This window comes from Phyllostomus discolor, chromosome 6 (assembly GCF_004126475.2).
Source record: "Phyllostomus discolor isolate MPI-MPIP mPhyDis1 chromosome 6, mPhyDis1.pri.v3, whole genome shotgun sequence".
NCBI lineage: Eukaryota > Metazoa > Chordata > Mammalia > Chiroptera > Phyllostomidae > Phyllostomus > Phyllostomus discolor.
This window is the reverse complement of record NC_040908.2, coordinates 89606265-89628190: the sequence shown is the minus strand read 5'-3', so window position 1 is coordinate 89628190 and position 21926 is coordinate 89606265. Positions and strand designations below refer to the sequence as shown.

General features: G+C 40.9%; 1 protein-coding gene and 1 long non-coding RNA gene across 3 annotated transcripts in view; one reads left to right on the top strand and one right to left on the bottom strand.

The window, feature by feature from the left end:
* EXPH5 (exophilin 5) overlaps window positions 1–20136 on the bottom strand; it is an 80848-nt gene extending 60712 nt beyond the window's left edge. For both annotated transcript variants that reach the window (XM_036028601.1, XM_036028602.1), the window contains exon 1: window positions 19785–20136. In XM_036028601.1, coding sequence (XP_035884494.1) covers window positions 19785–19903 — 119 coding nt within the window. In that variant the 5' untranslated portion in view covers window positions 19904–20136. The remainder of the gene's footprint in view (window positions 1–19784) is intronic.
* On the top strand, window positions 63–20621 carry LOC118501212. The gene is made up of 3 exons (XR_004903829.1): window positions 63–569; window positions 13038–13041; window positions 20609–20621. It is a non-coding gene; the product is annotated as an uncharacterized LOC118501212 (long non-coding RNA).
* Window positions 20622–21926: the final 1305 nt, after the last annotated feature.

Sequence of the window (21926 nt, the reverse complement as noted above, 5' to 3'; positions counted from 1 at the left end):
CATGTCAATTTGATTATGAAACCAAGTAGAAGAACTTAGAAGGAAAATTATTTTTCCTTCCCCATAGTTTGTTTCTGTTTTACTTGTTTTAAGTGGTTATAAGAAGTTTTTATTTGCTGGCCTTCCATCAAGAGAAACCATCCAAATTTACTGATGGCAAGCAACTATTATCTATTAATATTTTCATTGCCAACCTGTGTCATTGCGTTGTAAATAAGAATCCCTAAAACTCTGAAACCTCTCAGTTCCTTGATAGATGCACACACACAGTACCGAGGAGAAGGCTCAATGCTAAGATTGTGCAAGTCTTCTGGAGGTTTCCTATGCTTTCATGTAAAGAACAGAGCTTGGAGGGGAGAAGCTAAAGATTTCTTTTTGTTGGCTTCATGCCTGTCACCCACACAAACACCAACACGCTGGGAGATTGCTCCCTGATTCAGCAGATTCAAGTAAAAGCCTGAGATGTGGAGAAAGCTACCACATAATCCTTGAACACATAGTTAACTTCTATTTTATTAGAAATGATTTTCTGCTGTTCTACTATTTATCATTTACAGAATAAAAAAACAGTTAACATAAATGTCATTCTCTATGCACAATGTTGTTAAAAATTAGTGGACTTTTAGTGGGAGTCACTGAAGGTGAACAGATTCCTGGGAGTGGGAGGGAAGGAATTAGGTATGATGGAATGCTCTAGCAAGCCAGCAGTTATGCACAATAAACAAACACACACAAATCTTTGTTCAAAGGCCCTTAGTTCCCAATATTGACATAAATGGCCTTTCCAAAGAGATTTACATATTTTAAGTATTAATTAAAGTTCAGTAACTGTGTTATATAGAATTGGTTCAATGAAAGTGTTCACAAGCCAAAACTGCAAGTCATTCTGTTACAGAACCCCACCAGTGCTGTTCTGGAATAGCTGTGGGGTTTGAGTGCCTGACCCCAAGGAGTAAAAAGTCCTGATGCAAGAGTTTGGTGAAAAGGGAAAGGGGTTGTTTACTTAAAGGTTATACAAATTTAGAATAATTGCAGAGTTCTGGCCAAGGAGGAAATGTACCTAGAAACCCTTTGCTTCCTCGAACAACCAAAAGGAGGATAACAATGAGTCTTTCTCAAAAGAGACCTTACAGGCAAGAAGGGGCTGGAAAGGAGTATTTGAAGTCAAGGAAGGCAAGGACCTACACCCAAGATAGCTCTATACAGCAAAGCTTTCATTTAGAATGGAAGGGCAGATCAAGTGCTTCCCAGATAAGGTCAAGTTAAAGGAGTTCATTATCACCAAGCCATTATTATATGAAAGGCTAAAGGGACTTAGCTAAGAAAAAGAAGATAAAAAATATGAACAGTAAAATGACAACAGACTCACAACTATCAACAAATGAACCTAAAAGAAAAGAAAAACAATGAAAACAAAAACTAAGCAAACAACTGGAACAGGAACAGAATCAGAGAAATGGACATCACATAGAGCGATTTCAGTGGGGAGTGGGAGGGGAAGAACACAGGGGAAAGGTACAGGGAAGAAGATGCACAATTAGTAGGCATAATATAGACAGGGAGAGATAAAAATGGTATAGGAAACAGAGGACTCAAAGAACTTATATGTACAACCAATGGACATGAACTAAGGTAGGGGGATGCTGGAGGGTTGGGGGACAGGGCAGAGAGGTGATAAATGGGGGAAATTGGGAAAACTGTAATAGCATAATCAATAAAAATACTTAAAAATAAAGGTTATACAAATTTAGAATAATGGCATATTTCTGCCATTAAGTCCCATTACCTTTAAAAACACCAAAAACATGTAGTCCTGCCTCTCTTTGCTAAACCAGGCCAATTTCATAATATGCCACTCAGAGGTACCATTTTTCAGAAAAGCAGAAGTCTGTAGCTCAGCATTCCTGGTCACAGTTCGGCTCCAAGCATCCCTGACAAATCCAGGTGGCTAGGCAGGTCCTGCACAGCTCTGTCAGCTCTGCCACCTTCTCCAGTCAGATCTTCTCTCATTGCCCTCCCTGTGGGTCCCTTCCTCTCTGGCTTTCAGACCTCCCCACTGACCTCTCTTACTCCAAACCTCATGGCAGTCCTCTTCTCTTTCAGCCCACCCTTATTTAAAGGATCAGGTTGGAACTTCCTGTGTGACCTCATATCTGGCACCCTCTATGGTGTGCCAGTTTTGCCAGTTCCCCAGTCTTTTGCCTTCTTTTGGCTGCCATCTTTAGTCAGTGCAAAAGTTCCCAGCAATACATGGGTGGTCATCCAACCTCTGCTTCTCCTGCAGGTGCTGTCTGAGCCTCCCCCCAACTCCACCCCTTCCCCCAGGCTATGTCAGGAGTCCCTGAGCATTCTCACACTGAGTGAGGCACACAATTCACCCTGGGCGTCAGCCCTCCTCTCTTCAGGACTGCACGCTACTAACTTGCCATTGTTATGCAATGTATCTCAAATGCTGTACCATCCATTCCTTCCTTTCTCCAGTCAAGGGTTGTGGGAGTTGTTCTCCTGTTTTCAAGGGTCTTATTCTCTGCACCCCTTTACAATTCTCCCCTTATTCATCTTCCACTTATCTACATCCAATTACCCTTCAAGGCCAGCCTCTTTCTGAAGACTTTCCTAATAATTTCACTTTCTATCCATCTTTTTTCACTCTAAGAACCTACTGTCTATGCCACTCATGTGCAGCCTTATAATAATATTAAATTTTCATGCCTTATCCATCCAAATAGATTATCAATTTCTTGAGCTCTACACTTTGCATTTATCATAGCAGATTGTATAGCCCATACAAATAGTTAGAACTTCAAAAAAATTTGTCAAGTATCTCTTATTTTAAAACAAATGAAAATATCCCTAATGTTAGTCCCCCAAAGAAGCTGGAATTTATTTAACTCCCATCATGATAAACTTGGAAAGGGGTACTTTTTCATTTATCATTATGCTTGCTGAAGATAAGATTCTCAGCCTTGCTGCTTTGAACCCAGAAGTGTGCATTCAACATATTCAAGCAAATTCTAGGATAGCAGAATCAAACAATCTGCCAAGGGCTTCATCTCGGTGCACAGCAGCTTACCTGGTGGGTGCTAGGTAGAATGATGGCTTTGCCTCTGTCCTCAGTGACACCGGACAAGCTTCTGAACCCAGATCTCCAGTGCCCTAAGCAGGGCACAGCAAAGAGAGAGGATCCCTAACTTGCTGAAGGGGAAACACTGCTGCTGACCCTGGTCCCAAGAGGAGGGTACTGCTGAAAAGCTGGCTTGCTGCTACTTGACAGAGAGAAGCAGCCACTTGGAATGTCTTGGTTTTTTTCTTTCTTTTTAAGGGGGAAAAGGGTGTTTCAATGATCAGTTGGTCCTACTTATTTTTGCTTAGAAAAAGAGAGAGCTAAAGCTGTTACCTAATTCCAAACCTGAAAGGGAGGAAATGAAACCATCTGCAGTTGCTCTGACTGGCTGAGCACCTGCCATCTGGCAGGCTGTTCACCTCAGCTTGCCCAGGTGGTGTCTCTGTGGGCCAATCAGTCCCTCTGATACTTTCAGCTTCTCGGAACAAGTTTCTCCCTTGCCAGAATTCTGCTTTGAAATCTGCCCACTGTTCTCTTCACCCCCAATCCTGGTCACAGGTCTAAGACTTGAACTTAATTGCCAAGAAACCACATTTGTCAAGAGATAATGTATCTAAATATTCAGAAGTTGATGGGAATTGATACCATTAATATTCAGAAATATTACCTCATTCACTTTGGACTCAAAGTGTAGAGTTCACTTGAATTCACCAGTTTCAGTGTAAACAGTAGGTCAAATGCCAAAATCATCAAAGCCAGAACCAGACTTCACATGAACTCTTTCTCCCTCCTTCAGCCAAGCAGCCACCAAGTCCTGCTAATTTTACTTTCTATATATTTCTTGAATTGATTCCCTTCTCTTCATCTCCAGCTAAGGTCCCTAAACATATATATGTATTTTAAAACACAGGCTTAACCCTTTACCCAGAGCTGCCCACCTAAGAAGCAAAGCTGATGTTGTCACTATGTTGCTCTAAGTATCTCAACAGCTCTGCTTAGCCTCCAGTTTGTATCAGGCTCTCCCCTGTCCATCACTGCCTCTCACTTTGTCTTCTAGTGATACCCACTGCTCCACCTTAGTCTTTCATATTGTTGTGCCTTACCTAACACTGTTCACTCCACTTGGAATGCCCTTCCCATCTTTATTCACCCCACACCTCCTTCAAGACTTAGTTCAGGCATCATATCCTCCAGCAAGCCTTCCCTAATACCTCATGTAGAGTTAAATGACCTCTGTATCCCTGTGCATAACTTTCTTAACATCTGTTACATTTTGGTGAATGTACTCTTTTTAAATCCATCTCCCTCACTACACTGAGGGATTGTACAGAGCATTTTTTGTATCTCTGGTACTAGGTTCACAGTAGGATCTCAATATATCTGCTGAATGAATGAGTGTTTGATGTTTAAAAGAAATGTTGTTAAATCATGATAGAGAAAAACAAAAATTCTATCCTGTGGAGCTCTTGCTCTAAAGAGGAAAACAGAAGCACACAGCCTCTGACCCATGATGCTGTGAGATGCTGTGAGGTGCTGTGAGGAGGGTCCAAGGCCAAAGGGTCCAAAGATGATTGTGTAATGCTGCAAGTGGAGAAGCTCATCATATCTGGCAGCTCCACAAGAAAGAGGTGAAATGGCGAAGCTCCTCCCAACACTTAATTTTGATAGTTGACTGATGACTACCTGCCTCCCGGGAAAGAAGGCAGATTCAAGCCCAAGGAGTATGGGAGACCTGGCTTACCTTCCCAAGAAACACAGGCCCCTACAAGCGTAGAAATTTCCATCCTTAGGAACTTGCCACCTGTGTGCCTTTAGCCCTCAGAGATGAACTGAGAGCAGAAAAGCATTTTAGTCACTTTAATAATCAAACCGTAATTGTTGTTTTAGAGCACTGTTTGGAAATTGTGGCATTGACACCACTTGTTTTTTAGGCACATGCAAGCTGTTTCTAATAAAAAATGACATTTATATATCACTTTGTTCCCATGATCCCCCTCGCCTTAAGAGACCCCGGAAGAGGTGTTGCAAGTTGACACCTGGGGGAAGTGAAGCAAAGCTGGGGAAGAAACTGGAGCCAGAGCTCAGTAAAACTGGGTGTGTACAGTGCTAGGTAGAACTAGGTGAGGGTGGGTCCAGTGTGGCTTTGAAGGTGGAGATAGCTACCCTGGAGGGAATATGTTACTCATAAACCTTTTTAAGAGCTTTGCCTGGATGACATTGGCAAAGCAATTAAACATCTGTGGACAGACATGACCTAATTTATTGGTCTTCCAGTTGCCTTCAGTGGAGCCGGTGCTATAGCGTAACCTATAACTAAGAATGCATGGGTGCGGGTTTGGGGTTGGCTGAGAATAGGGAAGACACATATCTTTAAGGAGGAAGAGGCACCAGCAAGTAGCAGACCAGAGGCTAGCCCCTCCCTGACATATTCTCCATGGGAAAGGTCATTTTCAGAAGTCCTGAGCAGCTGAGTCCCAGTGCTTTCTGTTCTGAGGAGTGAAGCACCAATACGCTCAGGGGACAATTTTCAGCAAGCCGAGTTCTTAACTTGGCCTTTGGTGATTCTGAAGGGGAACTGCAAAGTGCAAGCTCAAGTGCAAATGCAGTGATTCAGCCAACAACTTAGACCTACATTCAAATATGCATAGTCCCAAAAGTCATTTTTATATACCTAAACAGCATCTGGAAGAAAGGAAGACAGCTACAAGTAAAATACATGATGACCATTTTTAAAATAGGCTGTAAAAAGTTCCATTTAAAGGCCTAAAAATAAAAGACAAAAGGCCTAAAAGGCCCAAAAGGCCTAAAAATAAAAGACAAAACAAACAAACCAAAAAACTTGTGTTGCCCTCTGGGCACTAACACAATTTAAATTAAAATGCTAGCTGTTTAGGGCATTTAATTAAAACCCACAAATTGTTCCTCAGGTTGTTTGGAAGCCTCTGAGGATTCTGTCTTTAAGGTCCTTCTGCCCCATGGTCCCTCCGACCTGTATCACAGCAGCACCTCTAGGACATTCACTGAGGGTCTGGGGAGCAGCAAGCCCACTGACAGCAGGGAGGGGGTTCCTGCCATGAATGCTGAGTTGCAGACTTCTGCTTTTCTGAAAGATGGTGCCTCCGAGTGGTGCATTCTGAAGCTGGCCTGGTTTGGGGGCAGGATTATGTGTTTTGGGGTGTTTTAAAGGGAACGGGACTTAACAGCAGAAATCTGCCATCATTCTAAATCTGTACAACCTTTAAACAAACAACCCTTTCCTTTTTCATCAAACTCTTGCATTGGGAGTCACACTTCTTGGCGGCAGACAATCGAACCCCACAGCTGTTCCGGAACAGCACTGGCAGGGTTCTGTAACACTACCTCTGCCCAATCACTCGTTGCTATTTAACTCCCTTAAAGCTAAGGTATTAACTTCCCTTTGAACCTACACGTTTGCACACAGGTCCATTGCCCTGTGTCTGGATCACTTCACCTGTAGAGCCACAGGCCATGCTGCACGAGTGCCACAAGGGACAGTTGGAATCCTGTGTTCTAGTCCCAGGTCCACACCTGGGTGTTACTATGGTCTTAAGGCTCTTTGGGAAAAGAGAAATATAAAGATCATATCTCATCTTGAAAAAAGGAGGATAATAATATCTACCTTGAAAGATATTAGAGGGGATCAAGTGAGCATGGTAGGTTTACATATAAGTATTACATATATTTAATAAGTTACCAGTCAAGTATTCCTGAATCAGGAGAGAGATAGAGAGAGAGAAAGAGAGAGAGAGATCGAGACCTAATTCCTCTTTCTTTTGGCCAATTTGGATTGAAATCAGGCCGCTTTAGCCTTTCAGAAACTCTCTGACCTTCCATGTTGCCTTTCTTGAGCTATTTCCTGTTTTTTCACATTGAACATAACCACTCAACAGCCAGTGTGAAGAAACCATGATTATAGTTGGGTTTAAGGAAGTAAATTCACCAGTCCTGATCTAATCAGCTCAGGGATGTTACAGCACTTGTGTTTATGAGTAACACATACTTAGTGGGCAATAAAACAAAATAAAAACAACAAAAAGTAAAAAGCAATTCTTCTAGTTGCCAGACTAAATAGCTCCAGGGACAGAAGGTCCTTTTGATCCTACAAAGCAATTTTAAAGTGGGAAAGTACTAAAAACAAGGTATATTACATTTGTGTGAGGCATAAGCTTTTCCCTGCCAAACCACAGGGTTTCCTGAGAAATCAACCATCCCTAAACTCATGGAAAGGCATGGAAACTCATGTTCAGGCAGCCAGGATGGGATCCCTCAGCGCACTTTAGGATCATCTGGGGAGCTTATAAAAAATACCCATGCCAAACCTGATCACAGACCAATTAAGCAGGAATGTATAGTGGGGCCTGGCATTGGTGGTTTTGAGAGTTCCCTAATGACAGTGGAATGACAGTGGTCATTTCAGCCAGGTTTGAGAATCTCTGTCTCAGCAGAGTCTGTGGGCCAAAACCTGTAATCACTGAAGGCAGGAAAACACACCAAATGTATCCTAGTGCACAGGTAGGCACAGAAAGGGGAGAAGCAGAGTACGTATGTGAAGGCCAGTGCAACCCCATCTGGGACAGGTAAATCCCAGTGCCTGCCACGCCATTACATCACCTTTAGATGAGTTGGACAGGTTGTAGTCACTGCTTAGAAAACCCAGCCCCCATGCAGTGCTACAGATTGGATGCCTGACTCCAGGGCAGCCCAACCACAGGTGGGCCAGAGATGCATCAGGTGACCTGGCACAGACAGCCATGAGCATCAGAATCTGGACCACATGAATGAATTGGCCAATTGAAGAATGCAGCAATACCATGAGAAGAAATCAAAGGCACCCTGGGAGGACAGTGTGGGCTGTGATATGCAAGCTGAGTGAGTAGTTGTTCCCTCAAGCCATCTTGATTCCCCAAGTCCTTCAAATTCCAGTTTCAGTCCATGTGCATCCTTTCTGCAAAGCTCTCCACCAATGGTGCCCTCAGTGACTTTCCCTGAGTGACTTTCCCTGAGTGCCCTGAGTGACACAAAACCCTGGCTCACCCGAGCATGATGGAGACTACATAGGAGAATATCCAGAAAGGTGGGGAGAAGGAATAGCACAAAAAAGCAAGAACATAACAGAACAACCCCATAAAGGTGAAGAAGCAAAAGAGAAGCTGTAAAAGAGCATAGAATGGGCATGACCAGCAGTGTAGGATAAAGGGAAGGAAAACTCAGGAGAATTTTCTGGCAGGAAAGCACAGCCTTAGCAATATAAGGCAGTGAGAAAATGTAGAATCTAAAGGATGATGAAAAAGGACAACAGGATGGAAGAGAAAAGAAGAGGACAAGAAATTGTCTTTCCCCTGCTCTGCTCTGCCCTGCTGGGAGACACCTCTAGAGCTGCATTTCTCAGGCTCCAAGTCCTGGTCAACTGCTTCCAGCTGTCTGCAGTCAGGTACTGCCAAGAGACTGGAGGGCAAGAAGGGAAAAGCCAGAGTGTCTGTCCTCCTCCCCTGTCTTGTGTAGAACTTCTTGGCAGTGATCGTCTCTCCCACATCTCCAAATCCTCAGCCAGTTTCTCTTAGGGGATCCCAGCCTGTGGGCTTGGATAACACCACCTGCTCCCTTTTCCTTTCCATCCAGTGGTGTGCTAGAGCTGGCTCGTACTGACTCACAAGAGCAGGTTGTTAAACATTTAGGAATTTTGCAAGCTGGTTGTTAAACTATCGCTAGCTTCAAATTGGCCCATGCTACAAATCAAGACTTTTTCTCCAGCGGAGCCTGCTACCAGCACACTCCAGGCTTCCTGCTGCTGTCAATCTCTGGTTTGTTCACTGTCCCAATTGTTTCTCTGCCTCTTGTTATTACCATGTAACCGATTCATTGCGATGCATTCTTTTTTTGAAAAAATAATAAGTAGTTTCTGTTTTCCTGGTGGGACCTTGATTGATATGCAGACAATGGTCTCCTAAAGAGCTTTCCCAATTCCCCTGTGAGAGTAAACATTAAATTGACATGTGAGGCATTTATTTTGCTTGTTTGTATGTCTAGTAATCTTGTTAATTGCTTATCTTTGTGACTAAGTAATTCTTAAAGCACATTAATTCTGTTATACATTAAAAACTTATACCACACCAACAGGGCATTAGTTTGAATAGCAAAAGAACCAGATCTAAATGACAACCAAGTCCCCTGATGGAGATATCAAGATGGATGGTCTACCCTCCATTGGGTTTGCCACCTGGCATACGACGTGGGAAGAAGGAAATGGAAACATGATCCATTAACTACGTGCAATTATATATGTATACCAAATAATCACATTTCTCTGTACAAAAAGCCTTTCTGTACAACTTCCTTCTTAGGTTTCATGAAAGCTGATGCTGTAGCATTTGCCTCATCAGCTCTTTGTCGTCATTGTTTGGTTGTTCAAAGGTCTTTCTCTAAAAGGAATAATCATGGGCCTTAGAAGCAGGTAGAATTAAATAGTACCAGGACAATTTCTTAGCTATTTGAAAAAGTAATTTATATAATTATCTATACCTTATGTTATCTGTAAACATTATAGATAAATATATATTGGATCAATAAAAAATTTAAAAATATTTAAATATTTTAGAAACTGGAGGTGAATGTTGATCTAATCTCTAGATGGGAAAACTTTTTAATCTTATAAACCTCCCAAAATCTTTAAAACCTGGTACATTTTATTACAGAAAAAATAGGGAAAAAACCCTTCTATTTTCAGAGAAAGAGAAGTTACATACAACTGAAAACTAGAAAATATATTGTAGTCAACAGGACAAAAGTCAGTTTCCTTAGTGTATAAGGAAACATACAGACCAATAAGAGAAAAAAACACACATTGAGCCTCTGTGTCAGTGTTGGGTGCATTCTAGAATCCACTCCCTCCAGGCTCCTCTCCTTCCTGCTTTTGTCTTGGGCACCAAAGTGTTCAGTTCCAGGGGGCGGATCATGGTTGGTCTAAGCCTAACATGTGAATTCATTCCTTTATTTCTCGATTCCCTTGCAGGCAAGGGTAGCCTTATGACCTGGTTCTGGTCAATGAAAAATAAAGGGAAATCTATTGGGATGGCACCTGGGGAAGCTATTACTTCAGAGATAAGAGGGACAGATGCAGTTGGCTCAACCCTGTCCCCTCTCTTCTTGCCTTGAACATAGATGTGATGTTCCGAGGGGCTGCAGATGTCTTGCATCGCCAAATATACCATGCTGACATGCCTAAGCCACTAAACCAGCTTGCAATGGCCTACTTCCAGAGGTCTTTTTATGTCAGAAAAGTTTGTCCCCAATTTGTAAAAGCCATGGTTTAACTGTTATTTGTGACAAGAAGCATTCCAAATACAAATCTTTAAACATAAATGGGCAAAGATATGAATAGGCAATTCATAAATCATGAAATGTAAATGAATAGTAAACATATGAGAAAAGTTCAAGGTCATTATAACCATTGTTAGAAATTAAAGTATAAGAACCTTTTGCCTACAAAATTAGTAAGTAAAGATTTTTAAAAAGCAATAAAACCACCAGGTGTTGAGAAGGGTATGGTAGAATAGGAGGCCTCCCGTGTGGCCAGGTAAGGTGCAGTTTGGTAGAACATATTTTGGAAAGCAATTTGGTAACAAGAATTTAGAAAATACTTGCATTATAAACTAATGATTTCACTTTGTGGATTTTACCTTAAGGAGATAAATGAAGTTGAATTAAGGATGTAAACACAAAGGTTTGTCACAGGTTACTTAGCATAGCAATACAAAGCAAAAGAAAGAAATCATAAAAAATCAAAGCTAAACTACTGGAATGGTTAACTAAATTATAAAATATAAACAGTAGAATATAGTATGCAGCCACAAATAATGTTGACTGTAAGTCAGTTTGAAAGATTATTTTTATGTTAGATATTACATAAATAAATAAAAATATACACAATATAACCACACATGTATAAAGTGAATATGGGTAGTTTACTGGTTCCTAAAGAGTGAAACAGAATTACCAAATGTCACAGTAATTCCACTCCTGCGTATATACCCAAAGAAAACTCAAATCCTGTAAATGAATGTTAGTGGCAGCACTATACACAGTAGCCAAAAGATGGAAACAACCCAAATGTTCATCAGCAGAAGAATGGATAAACAAATTGTGGTACCTACATACAATAGAATATCATTCAATCATAAAAAAAAGAACAAAACCATGCTGCAAGGTGGGTAACCTCAAAAGCATTATGCTAAGTAAAGCACACTGAAAGGTTACGTTCATATGATTCCATTTATAGGAAACATCCAGAATAGGTAAATCCATAGAGACAGAAAGCAGATTGGTAATAACCAGCAATTGGGGAAAGGCAGGAATGGAGAGTCATTATTTAATGTGTTTTATTTTGGGGTGATGAAAATGTTTCTAGCCTTGTGCCCCCTTATCCTAACACCACTTGTTGAAAGGTCTAACCTTCCTTGAATTGCCTTTCTACCTTTTATAAAATCAGTTGGCTACATTTTTGGGATCTCTTTCTGGACTAAATTCTGTTCCATTAATCTATATATTTTTCCCTCTACAAGCACTGTACTACCTTAACTTTATAGGAAGTCTTAAAATCAAGTAGTGTGAGTCTTCCAATTTTACTCTTCTTTTTCAAAATCGTTTTGTCTATTCAGTTCTTTTGTTTTCCATAAAAATTTAAAATTCAGATTTCTAATTGTTCATAGCTCTTATGTGGAAACACAGTAGATTTTTGTGTATTGATTTTGTATTCTACTACCTTGCTAAGTTTACTGATTAGTTCTAGGGGTTTTTTTAGTAGATTTTCTTGGGGGATTTTCTTTGCAGATAGTCATAGGAACAGTTTTACTTCTTCCTTTCTGATATGTATGCCTTTTATTTCTTTACCTTGCCTAACACTTGTGAGGACCTCAATGAGTAGGAGTGAGATTGCCTTGTTTCTGATCTTGGGGGAAAGCATTTAGTCTTTCACCATTGGTGCAATGTTGGCTGTAAGTCATTTTGTAGATGAATTTGATCGGGTTCCATTTCCTCCTTGCTGAAAATTTTTATTATGAATGCATGTTGGATTCTATTAAATACTTTTTTCACATCAATTGATGTGATCATGTGTTTTTCTTCTTTAGACTATTGATATAATGGCTTGCAGTAATTTATTTTAACTATTGAACCAACCTTACTCCTAAAGGTTAAACTGTATCCTCCAGATAAATATTTAATATATATATTGGAATCCTACCCCCCAGTTCCTCTAAATATGAATTTATTTGGAGACAGGGTGTTTACAGAAGTAATCAACTTAAAATGAGGTCATCAGTATGGGCTCTAACCCAACAGGACTGGTGTCCTTATAAAAAAGGGAAATTTGGACACAGACACCCACACAGGGAGAGTGTTATGTGAAGACTGGGGGTACATTGCCACAGCCAAGGAACTGCCAGAAGCTAGGAGAGATGCCTGGAACAGATTCTTCCCAGGTGTCTTCAGAGAAAGCAGGGCCCCCTGCTGACACCTGGAGAGCAGATCTGGAGAGCAGAGAAGTGCTTGCCAGGTCAGTATCCACCCCCAACCTCCCTGCAGCCCTCTTCCTCCCTCAACTGCTGTCAAATGCATTGTTTTAAAGTTGAAACCAAGGCAAACTTCATATAAATATAAAACACATTTCTTTGGGGAATGGGGAATTTGGCCACTGTAGCTCCCATTTTCCTCTTTCATTATTGGAAAGTCTAACACACATGGAATGAGGAAGCTGGTGCCTCTGGTAAGCTAAGGTGATATTTTAAGCACAACCTTTAAATAGGGCCATTGGCAATGCCAATAAGGAAACATTCCTCAGAAGTTGATGAAGGTGAGCCTGTGGCTCTCAAATATCACAGCCTGTGCAAATAACTGCAGAAAAACACTCGAATTGCCACAGCTAGGCTCTTAGCAAGCTGGTTCTTGGTTTTGAGAGCAAAGTATGGTAACACGAAGAAAAATATTTTCTGGCTAACCTTAACCTGAACTTGTTTGTCCTTCATGTGGTTTCTCCTTTTCCTTACTTTGTAAGGAAGTCTTTCATTTCCTTACTTTGTATTTCCTCACAGAAGTAAGTTAAGGTTCATTTAATTAGGACTTGAGTACCTACTAGGTATGTGAGGCCCTCGCTCCATCCCTTAGTCAATCCTTGACTATAAGGAATTCAGGATTGATATACAGAAACCAGCTGAGTTACAAATACATTAATATTACTAATATATAAAACATTATAAAGAAAAGAGCAGATGAATATTTGGGTATTTTTAGAACAAATTATTTTTAAAGTCTTATTTATAAAGGTTAAAAGACAAACATTTTTGCATTTCTTTATTATCAAAAGAAATGGTCATCATATTTTTAATTATTTTATGGTCAGTGGAAATAGCAAGAGTTTTAAAGTGAAATGAGGTCAGTGTTGGTTCTGTTACAAGCTAGAGGGGCAAAGTGAGAATAATCACTTTGACTCTTTGTACTTCATGGTGGGAGGTACAGAGATTAAGTGTCAATGGAGCCCACAAATCCAATACTTCCTAGCAGCATTATCTCAATCAAGTTACTTATCTTCTCTAAGCTTCCTCTGTAGAATGGAGATTTTTAAAATCCCTTAACTCATTAAGTTGTTGTGAATTGAAAGAGATAATGCACATAACTAGTTTATCACAGAGGCCCTGGCCAGGTGACTCAGCTGACTGGAGTGTTGTCCTATGCAGCAAAAGTTTGCGGGTTCGATCTACTGTTAGGGTACATACCTACATTGCAAGTTTGATCCACAGTTGGAGGCAAGTGCTCAACAAGTATTAGCTATTATTACAGTTGTTGTTATTAGCTTTTGTAAAAGATAAAAATGCTTGCCTTATCAGATTAGGATGAGGATAAAAACAAACAAAATATTTAGTAGAGTTATAATATCACAAAGCCTAAAAAGAACACTTTGCCCAACCTTAAGATATTATAGTAGTTCCACCTGTGTTGCCTATGGAGCCCAACCTGTAGGAATAAATAGGCAGGAGAATGTGTCTGAGAGAAAGATCTCCCTTTGGTTTAAAAGAATTGACTAAATTGGATATCATTGGGAAGTACAGACACCTCAGAGATCCATGACACTAATCATTATAGAACACTCAAGCCTCTAGGAGACTCCTGTGATGGCCAGGTGGTTCTCATCATCCCTTCTCCAGGCCACACAGAACTCCTTGAGGACAAGCTGTATACTTTCATATTAACACTTTCATCTTGCAGGATTTACCACCAACCAAAAAACTTCATAGGCTGAAGCCATCTGGGGCAGAATCCATTTTTTATTTTCTGCTATGTCTTCAGGGCCAACAGTGTCTGGCATCTGATGTTTCTTGAAAGTCTATCTCTTAGCCAGAGGCAGACTTCACAGGCTGGAAGAGGAGGGAGCAAGCAGAAAGCTTAGGAGAGACAAGAAACTTGTGTATCTGGCTTTTAATCTCTGCAGGCTGCTGTAGCTTTTTCACTGGCTACCAACCACTTCACGGCTTTGATTTACACAGTCCCTCTGAGGACTGAGGACACTAGTGTAAATCATTCACAAACAACCAAATTCTGGAAAAACCCTCCTAAACTGCAGACTTGCCATTGAGCAAAGGTAGTCCAAATCTAGACATGCCATTTTTCAACTTGATTACTTTAGGCTCCGTAATATCTTGTATGTAAACATTTTTGATTTATTGACATCTCTTTTGTGAGCTGACTAGTGGCTACAATCTCTTAGTACTTTCCATTTCAGTTACATTTATGAGATGGAGGTGGGTAGGGTGGGGGGTGGAAGTGGGGGTGATAGGTAGGTAGTTATATTTTCCCAAGACAGTTTTCAGAATCAATAAATTGTGATTCAAATCCTCGGCCATCTTTCTTCTCTGTGGCTAGAACAACAGACTGTGCAAGGCCTGGGAATTCATGCCTAAGAGAATACTTCCAGGAAAAAATCCTTTCCACAATCAAGCAAGAAGCAGAACTGTCAGACTGGGTTTTAAGTGGCAATTTCTACCTCTTTAACTGACTCTGAAAATATTTCTATAGCACCAATCTTACACTCACACAACAGATAAATATAATGTGGAGATTACAGTGTGTTACATGGTTCAAAGGAAGGAAAAATCTTGTCTGGTTGGGCAGAGGATGTTTGAAGTCTAGAGGAAGGGAAAACAGAGTTAGAGATGGGGAGAAAGGCTCCAAACTGCAGAAGTCTCTCACTTCAGCCAGTGTACGTTATTAATTCCTTTAAGTATTTATTGGAGGCCAATTACATGCAAGCTCCTTGCCCATCCCTGCTGTCCCCTGCCCTCTGGGACATGAAATCCTTTACCTTTCCCCTCTGCCTTCTCAGAGGCTCCTCAGGTGGCATGTGCCCAGGATTAATTCCTGCCTGGCTTGCCATACGTCCTCTCCCCCAGGTCTGACTTCCCACCTTGGCAGTGTTCAGGAAACTGCCTCTCCCAGCTGTCAAGGCAGGATTTCGCCTGCGTAAACATTCACTGAACATTCACCATGTACCAGAAGCTGTATCAAGCCTTAGAGATTAATCTAAAGGAGCAGCACAGATTTTTGCCCATTTTTCTTCCAGTTGTGGTACACATCACTGATGTCCTGAAGAAAGTGCAATTACAACATAGACACTATTTTGTGTTCTGCTTTTTCACAGAACATTGTCATACTTGCATTTCCCCAGTTGTACCCATGAAACGTTTGAGGTGTCTATACAACAACAAGGTAGTCAGCAGTATAGAACTAAAATATCACATTGGGTAAGATATAATTATCTCTTCATAATTGCCCTTTGTAATGACGGTGCTCTGTTGGAGATTTAGATTTGAAATTTCCCACTGTTTAGCTATTATGGGTATTACTAAAATAGATATCTGAGACTCTATGTCTTGTTTTTTCTCTACTAAATTATTTTCTCAGGAGGAAATATGGTATAGTGGAAAAATATAGGCTTTGGAGCCAGACAGATTTATTTATTTATTTATTTAAAATTCTTAAAGAGTTTATTTATTTAGTTTTAGAGAGAGGGGAAGGGAAGGAGAGAGAGAGGGAGAGAGAAACATCAATGTGTGGTTGCCTCTCACGTGCCCCCTGCTGGGGACCTGGCCTGCAACCCAGGCATATGCCCTGACTGGGAATTGAACTGCAACCCTTTGGTTTGCAGGCCCGTAGTGTTCAATCCACTGAGCTACACCAGCCAGGGCTGGAGCCAGACAGATTTAGATTCACGTTCTAGTGCTGCCACTTATGAACTGTGTGACCTTGGTACAGTCTCTTAACCTTGCTAAATTTCGGTTTCTCTTCTATACAAAGTTAATAATGACACTCATCCCAAGTGATGGTTGTGAGGATTATTCTATGCTGATGGGTAAAATAGTTTTGAGATAGAATGGGTTTCAATTCTGGCTCTGCTGCTTAACTTGGATAAGATACTCAATATTTGTAAGTTGTTTCCTTCTCTGTGAGATGCAAATTAAAGTGTGTATTTAATGAGGTTATTGGGAGGATTAATTAACTGTATACATATAACATGTTTAGTACAGTCCCTGGTGTACAGTAAGGGACCAATAAATACTGTTATTATTATCATAGTAATTACTATTATTATATAAGAAGGCAGGACTTAATGAATGTTGGTGTGACCATCCTCTCTACCTCAACCTACTACTAATGAAAACTATTCAGGAATTGGGTGAATGGGTCAAGGGGAAGGCATATCTTCATAGGTACTGTGGTATAGTGCACCAAAAGGATTGTATTCTGTTTACAGTATCACTAACAATATGCTGAATCTACCCCTTTCACTCAAACTCCACAATAATTTTTCTTATGTTATTTTTAAAGGTGCAACATGGTATCTTGAGGTTACTTCAATTTCCATTTCTTCATTACTGTGAGGGTGAGTATTTTCCTGTTTTGTTTACTATTTGGATATCTTCTAGCATGAATGATTTGTTTCTATCTTTTGCCTATCAGTTTGAATCTTAGTGTTTTTCTTAAAAATTTGAATAAACTTTATATATTAGAAACATTATAATATTTAATGCAAATACTTTGTCAGTGAGCTGGATCCAGATGAGGTCTGGTACCAATGAGGGAAGACCATTGGAAAGTTCTGTGTGTTCAGGAGCACTGTTATGAACGGGACTGTAGTCTCCTGCATGGTGAACTCAACTATTCTCATGCATTTAAACATCCATCTCTGGACATATATGGCCCCACATGACACTATAGCTCTATTTTTCTAACTCTAAAATATTTCTTCTTGGTTGTCTTGTAGACTTCTCAAGCATAGCATAGATATAACTGAACTCATAAGTTGTCCCTCATCCAGCAAACTTTCCAAACTTCCCCATTCGGTCCCTTATTATCCTAACCAAGAGATCTTGAGGCTGTTTCTCAATGTAGTAAAAAGGCCTCCCAGAGTCTCAAATAATACTCTTGAATAATAAGTCACATGTTCTGGCTTTTGATTTGGAAAATATGATGATCATACATATCAAGAAAATAAGCAAAAGAGGCAGCCAAGTTGACACATTATCTCAGGTGTTTTCTGCATGCCATTACCTGCTATTAAAACTGATGCACAGGAGTCAGCAAGCAGAACAATCCCATGCAGACTGCTATGTGGTGACAGGTATTTGATAGTGGGGCCCAGGAATCAACCAGGGAAAATAATCTGTTAGACTAGAAATAGTTTCCTTGAATATTTGGGCCAAGTGTCTACTTTCCTTAAATTACTTTTATATTTAAGTGGTGACACTTTTAAAATTTGGGGGAGTAATTATTTTTAATAGTTTGATCATTAAGAGTATTAATTTTGTCTTAGCATCATGGCTTTTTCTATTGGTGTTCCAATTAGGATATGAGTACCCTGAAGTCAGAAAACGTGTTGTAGCCTTCTGCTAAGGCCCAGCCCACGGCCTTTGCCACCTATGTGTAGTTCCACTTCCCAGTAAAGTCAGCTGATGTGTGCGCCAAACCCTGACATAGAAGAAGCACAAGGCAAGCATCAGGTCAACTGTAAAAAGTCAAAATTCCCTCAAATGAAAATTAAAATAAAAAGCGCTGCTTCTAAGACTATATAGTTCATGAGAAGCCACATTGATAACATTCAAAATGCAAGCTTTCCTCCCTTCTGATTGTTCCTAATTCTCCCCTCAATTTCCCCAAACATATATCTGATCACTCAAGAAGCCCCATCCTCTGCAGAGACAAGAAGTGCTTCCAAGAACACACACTGAGAGACACCACAGTTTCTTGTTCCTTTTGGAATGTGTTGAAGACAAACTGCATGCAGTTCTAAAGTTCTTTTCAGGTTGGGTGTGCCTGTGTATAGTGCATGTACATATCTGTGTGTACATGCATGTGGGTGTGGACAAACTGTGTTCATGTTTTACACTGTTTGAGGAGAGGATGGGGTATATTTTTCTAAAGGCAGAATATGATGGTGTGAAATACACATCCTCAAACTTCAATTATTCACTTCTCCCCACAAGAGCCAGGTCTAGTGGAGAAGACAGGGCTTAAGGTCTGATATATTCTAACTGCTTTTTCAAAGACCAGCTAGGGTTTCCCTATGTGGAGTATCGCTGGGTGGGCAGTGGGATCATTGGAAAGAGGTAGAAACCTAGAACCCAAATCATCACCATCATGACCAACAACAAAAACATTACTCACAAATATAATAGCTTTCTAAATCCCAGTTGATGCCACATTTGGTCTGAGAGAGATGCCCTGAATTCTCTTCCACAGTCACCTGGATAAGGCTTTAGAGGGTCTACTACAGAACTGGTGAGAAAGTCCCTTGAATTCATTCCAGGATTTAACCACACTTCCCCAGTAGAAAAAAAAAAAAAAACTGGTTAATTTACATCCCAAGCAGTAAACTCTTGATTCCATTCCCTGGTAACTACAACACTGCATAGTAAGGTCAAGGGTGAAATTCCCAAGCAACTTCCCCACAGCATCTCCAGCAACTCCAGAATCCCAGTCCCACAGCCGGATTTACTCCACACAGTTTGGCAAATCTCTGGAGCTCCAGCCCTTGGGGTGGGATCCATTTTGCAGCCAACCAGAAGCCAGCTCTTCAGGGCCTCTCTGACTGTCGGAGTTGGGTGGAGAAAGTCTCTGGAACGGCGAGTATGTTGGGTGAGGATGTACAATCTGGAGGAACTATGCAAGTACGTGGGTGTGCACGGGCCTAGACTCCACTCCACACAGCGCGCTCGTCCCATTTTACCTGTCTGGCACACGCCCCGCTACGGACCAGCAGACAATCGAGCACTGCGAGGCAGAACGGCTTGTCCGAACCCAGCTTGGACACCCGCTCAGGGTTCCCACCCACCTATCCTAGTGGGGGTGGGGCAGCCACTCCTAGGGAAATGCACCAAAGAGCACGCCAGGAGGGCGAAGATAGGGCGCACCCGCACCCCTGCGGGACTTGAGACTCACTCGCGAGCCCTTCTGAGATGCTGTGTGTGGAGAAAGCACCAACTAGGCAACCCAGAGTCCTTAAGGAAAAAAACTCATTGCAGATTTCACCCGGCCAGGTGCACTCCTTTGGAGACCCCAGACAGGTGCCAGGAGAAAACTCCGCACCTCCCTCCCCGCTCGCCCGGGCCACTGCTGGACGCAGGCCCAGGGAAGAGAGAAAGAATTTGTTTTGTACCTGATCCTGTCCTTCTCTGCCCTCTGTAGCTCTTCATTTCTTTCCAGCACCTGAAGGATCTTCCTGGCTTCTTCGTCGTTTAGGAAACTGAAATCAAACCCCTGAGGAACTTTCGTCATTTTTCTGTGTTGTTAGCTACACTTAAGCTTCTTGGCGCCTCCTGTTACGATGACATTTTTTAAGACAGAGAAAACTTGATCCCATAACCAATAATAAGTCCGCCCCTTTGAAAATCTAAACCCTCAAACTTAAGGAACAGCCCACACCTACGGGGCTCATTTTGACACCACCTTAATGACAAGTTTGCCTCAACCTATCCAACTGAGATGCAAGACTAAAAGGAGAGAGGGAACCAATCCCATTCCAAAGGGGCGGGTCCTACATCGTCCCTTCCCCCTTTTCTTTCCCATCCCCTACGGTGTTTGTTAAACTAACAATCCTGCTGAATGCTGCTGTTAATTGAGGCTGAGACTTAAGAGTTGGCTCCAGAGTATTTGTTTTAGCTGTTTGCTCTCAGAACTTCAGCTTGACTAGTAGGAGTGCAAAGGAAAAGAGGTTCATGACTAATCCTTTTCAATAAAGGGCCGGTATAAATTCAAATTGCTTATAAGAGCTTTAAACTGGATGAATGAAAAAAGTTACCCTATTTGAAAGACCTGAAAGGGCTGATCTCGTTATGTCTCTGTGAGAAGGCCAGTCTGGAGAGCTGAATTTAGCGCAGACTTAGAACACCCTCGAGCCTTCAGACACCCTCCAATCCGATTACCCTCAAAAGTCGTTCTAAGACTTTAGAAAGGAAACAGCATAAGAAGAAAGCTCTGGAGCAAAAAAATAACAGAAAGCACCTGTTTGTAGTTTTCTATAAGATTTGATCATCTTAATAAGCTGTTTCTGAGAAGTAATACAAGTGACACTTTCAAATACTTAAATCCTCTGACTAAAGCAAAATATAATCCTATGAAACTGCAGAAATAGGTTTTCCTGGAAAGTGTTATTCCAAGATATGATGGAACTTTCTAAACATATTCATATATTGTATATATTCAAAAATTATAAAGCTTTTTCCAGAAAACATTTCTTTGGTCTTCATTCACTTCCTACACAAAAATAACTTGGTCAGATCAACTTTCCTGCCTCATATCCTTAATTTGGTCACTTCTGATGTAATGGTGATGTAACAAAAACGTAATGTCAAAAATGACTTTTATTTTGGCCTCTGGGTCCTGCACTCACTTTTATCATCATTATTTAAGATATGTCTAGGCAGGTAGCCACTCAAATAATTTTCAGTGGGTGTCTGTTATTTCTATGAAGCAAGAACCAATTTAGTTCACCAATGTTGTACAACACACACTTTTTCATAAGTAGTTTCTGTGTTATGATGGTGATTTAGGGGTATGTCTTATATATGTCCATTTTTTAAATCCTCACCTGAGGATATGTTTATTAATTTTATAGAGAAAGGGAGGGATGAGATGGGGTGGGGGGAGAGAGAGAGAGAAAGAGAGAGAGAGAGGGAGAGAGAGAGAGGGAGAGGCATTGATGTGAGACAGAAACATTGATCAATTGCCTCCCATATGCTCCCTGACCTGGGATGGATCCTGAAACCTAGTATGTGCCCTGACTGGGAATTGAACCCACAACTTTTTGGTGTATGGAATGACACTCCAAACAACTGAGCCACCTGGCTAGAGCTATGTCAATTTTTTCCACCCATTAGTGAATTCATTTTTTCAGCACGCATATAAAACTATTTTAATGTGGGTGCTGGTAGGCTTTTAACCTGTCCCCAGTGTATCAGTGAATTGATTTCAACTAACATATACTGGTGCCTACTGTATGAAGGCATTAAACACTATGAAGAAGTTAGTCCTTGTCTTTAGAAAGTTTATAGTACAGTGGGAGAGATAACACAAATAGCAAAATCACTACATTATAAAGAAGAACATAATAGAGATATAAAGAAAGCTCTATTATAGCACAGAAAGAAGCTAGTTCCAGCAGAGTGGATTGGGGAAGGCAGAATATTTGGATTGCAACATGAAAGGTCAGGAAGACACGGAGGGTGGTCATAGGGAATGTTGAGTCAATTCCAGGAAAGGAGTAGCCGAAGTATGCTCTAGGAATCTTCTCATCAATTTT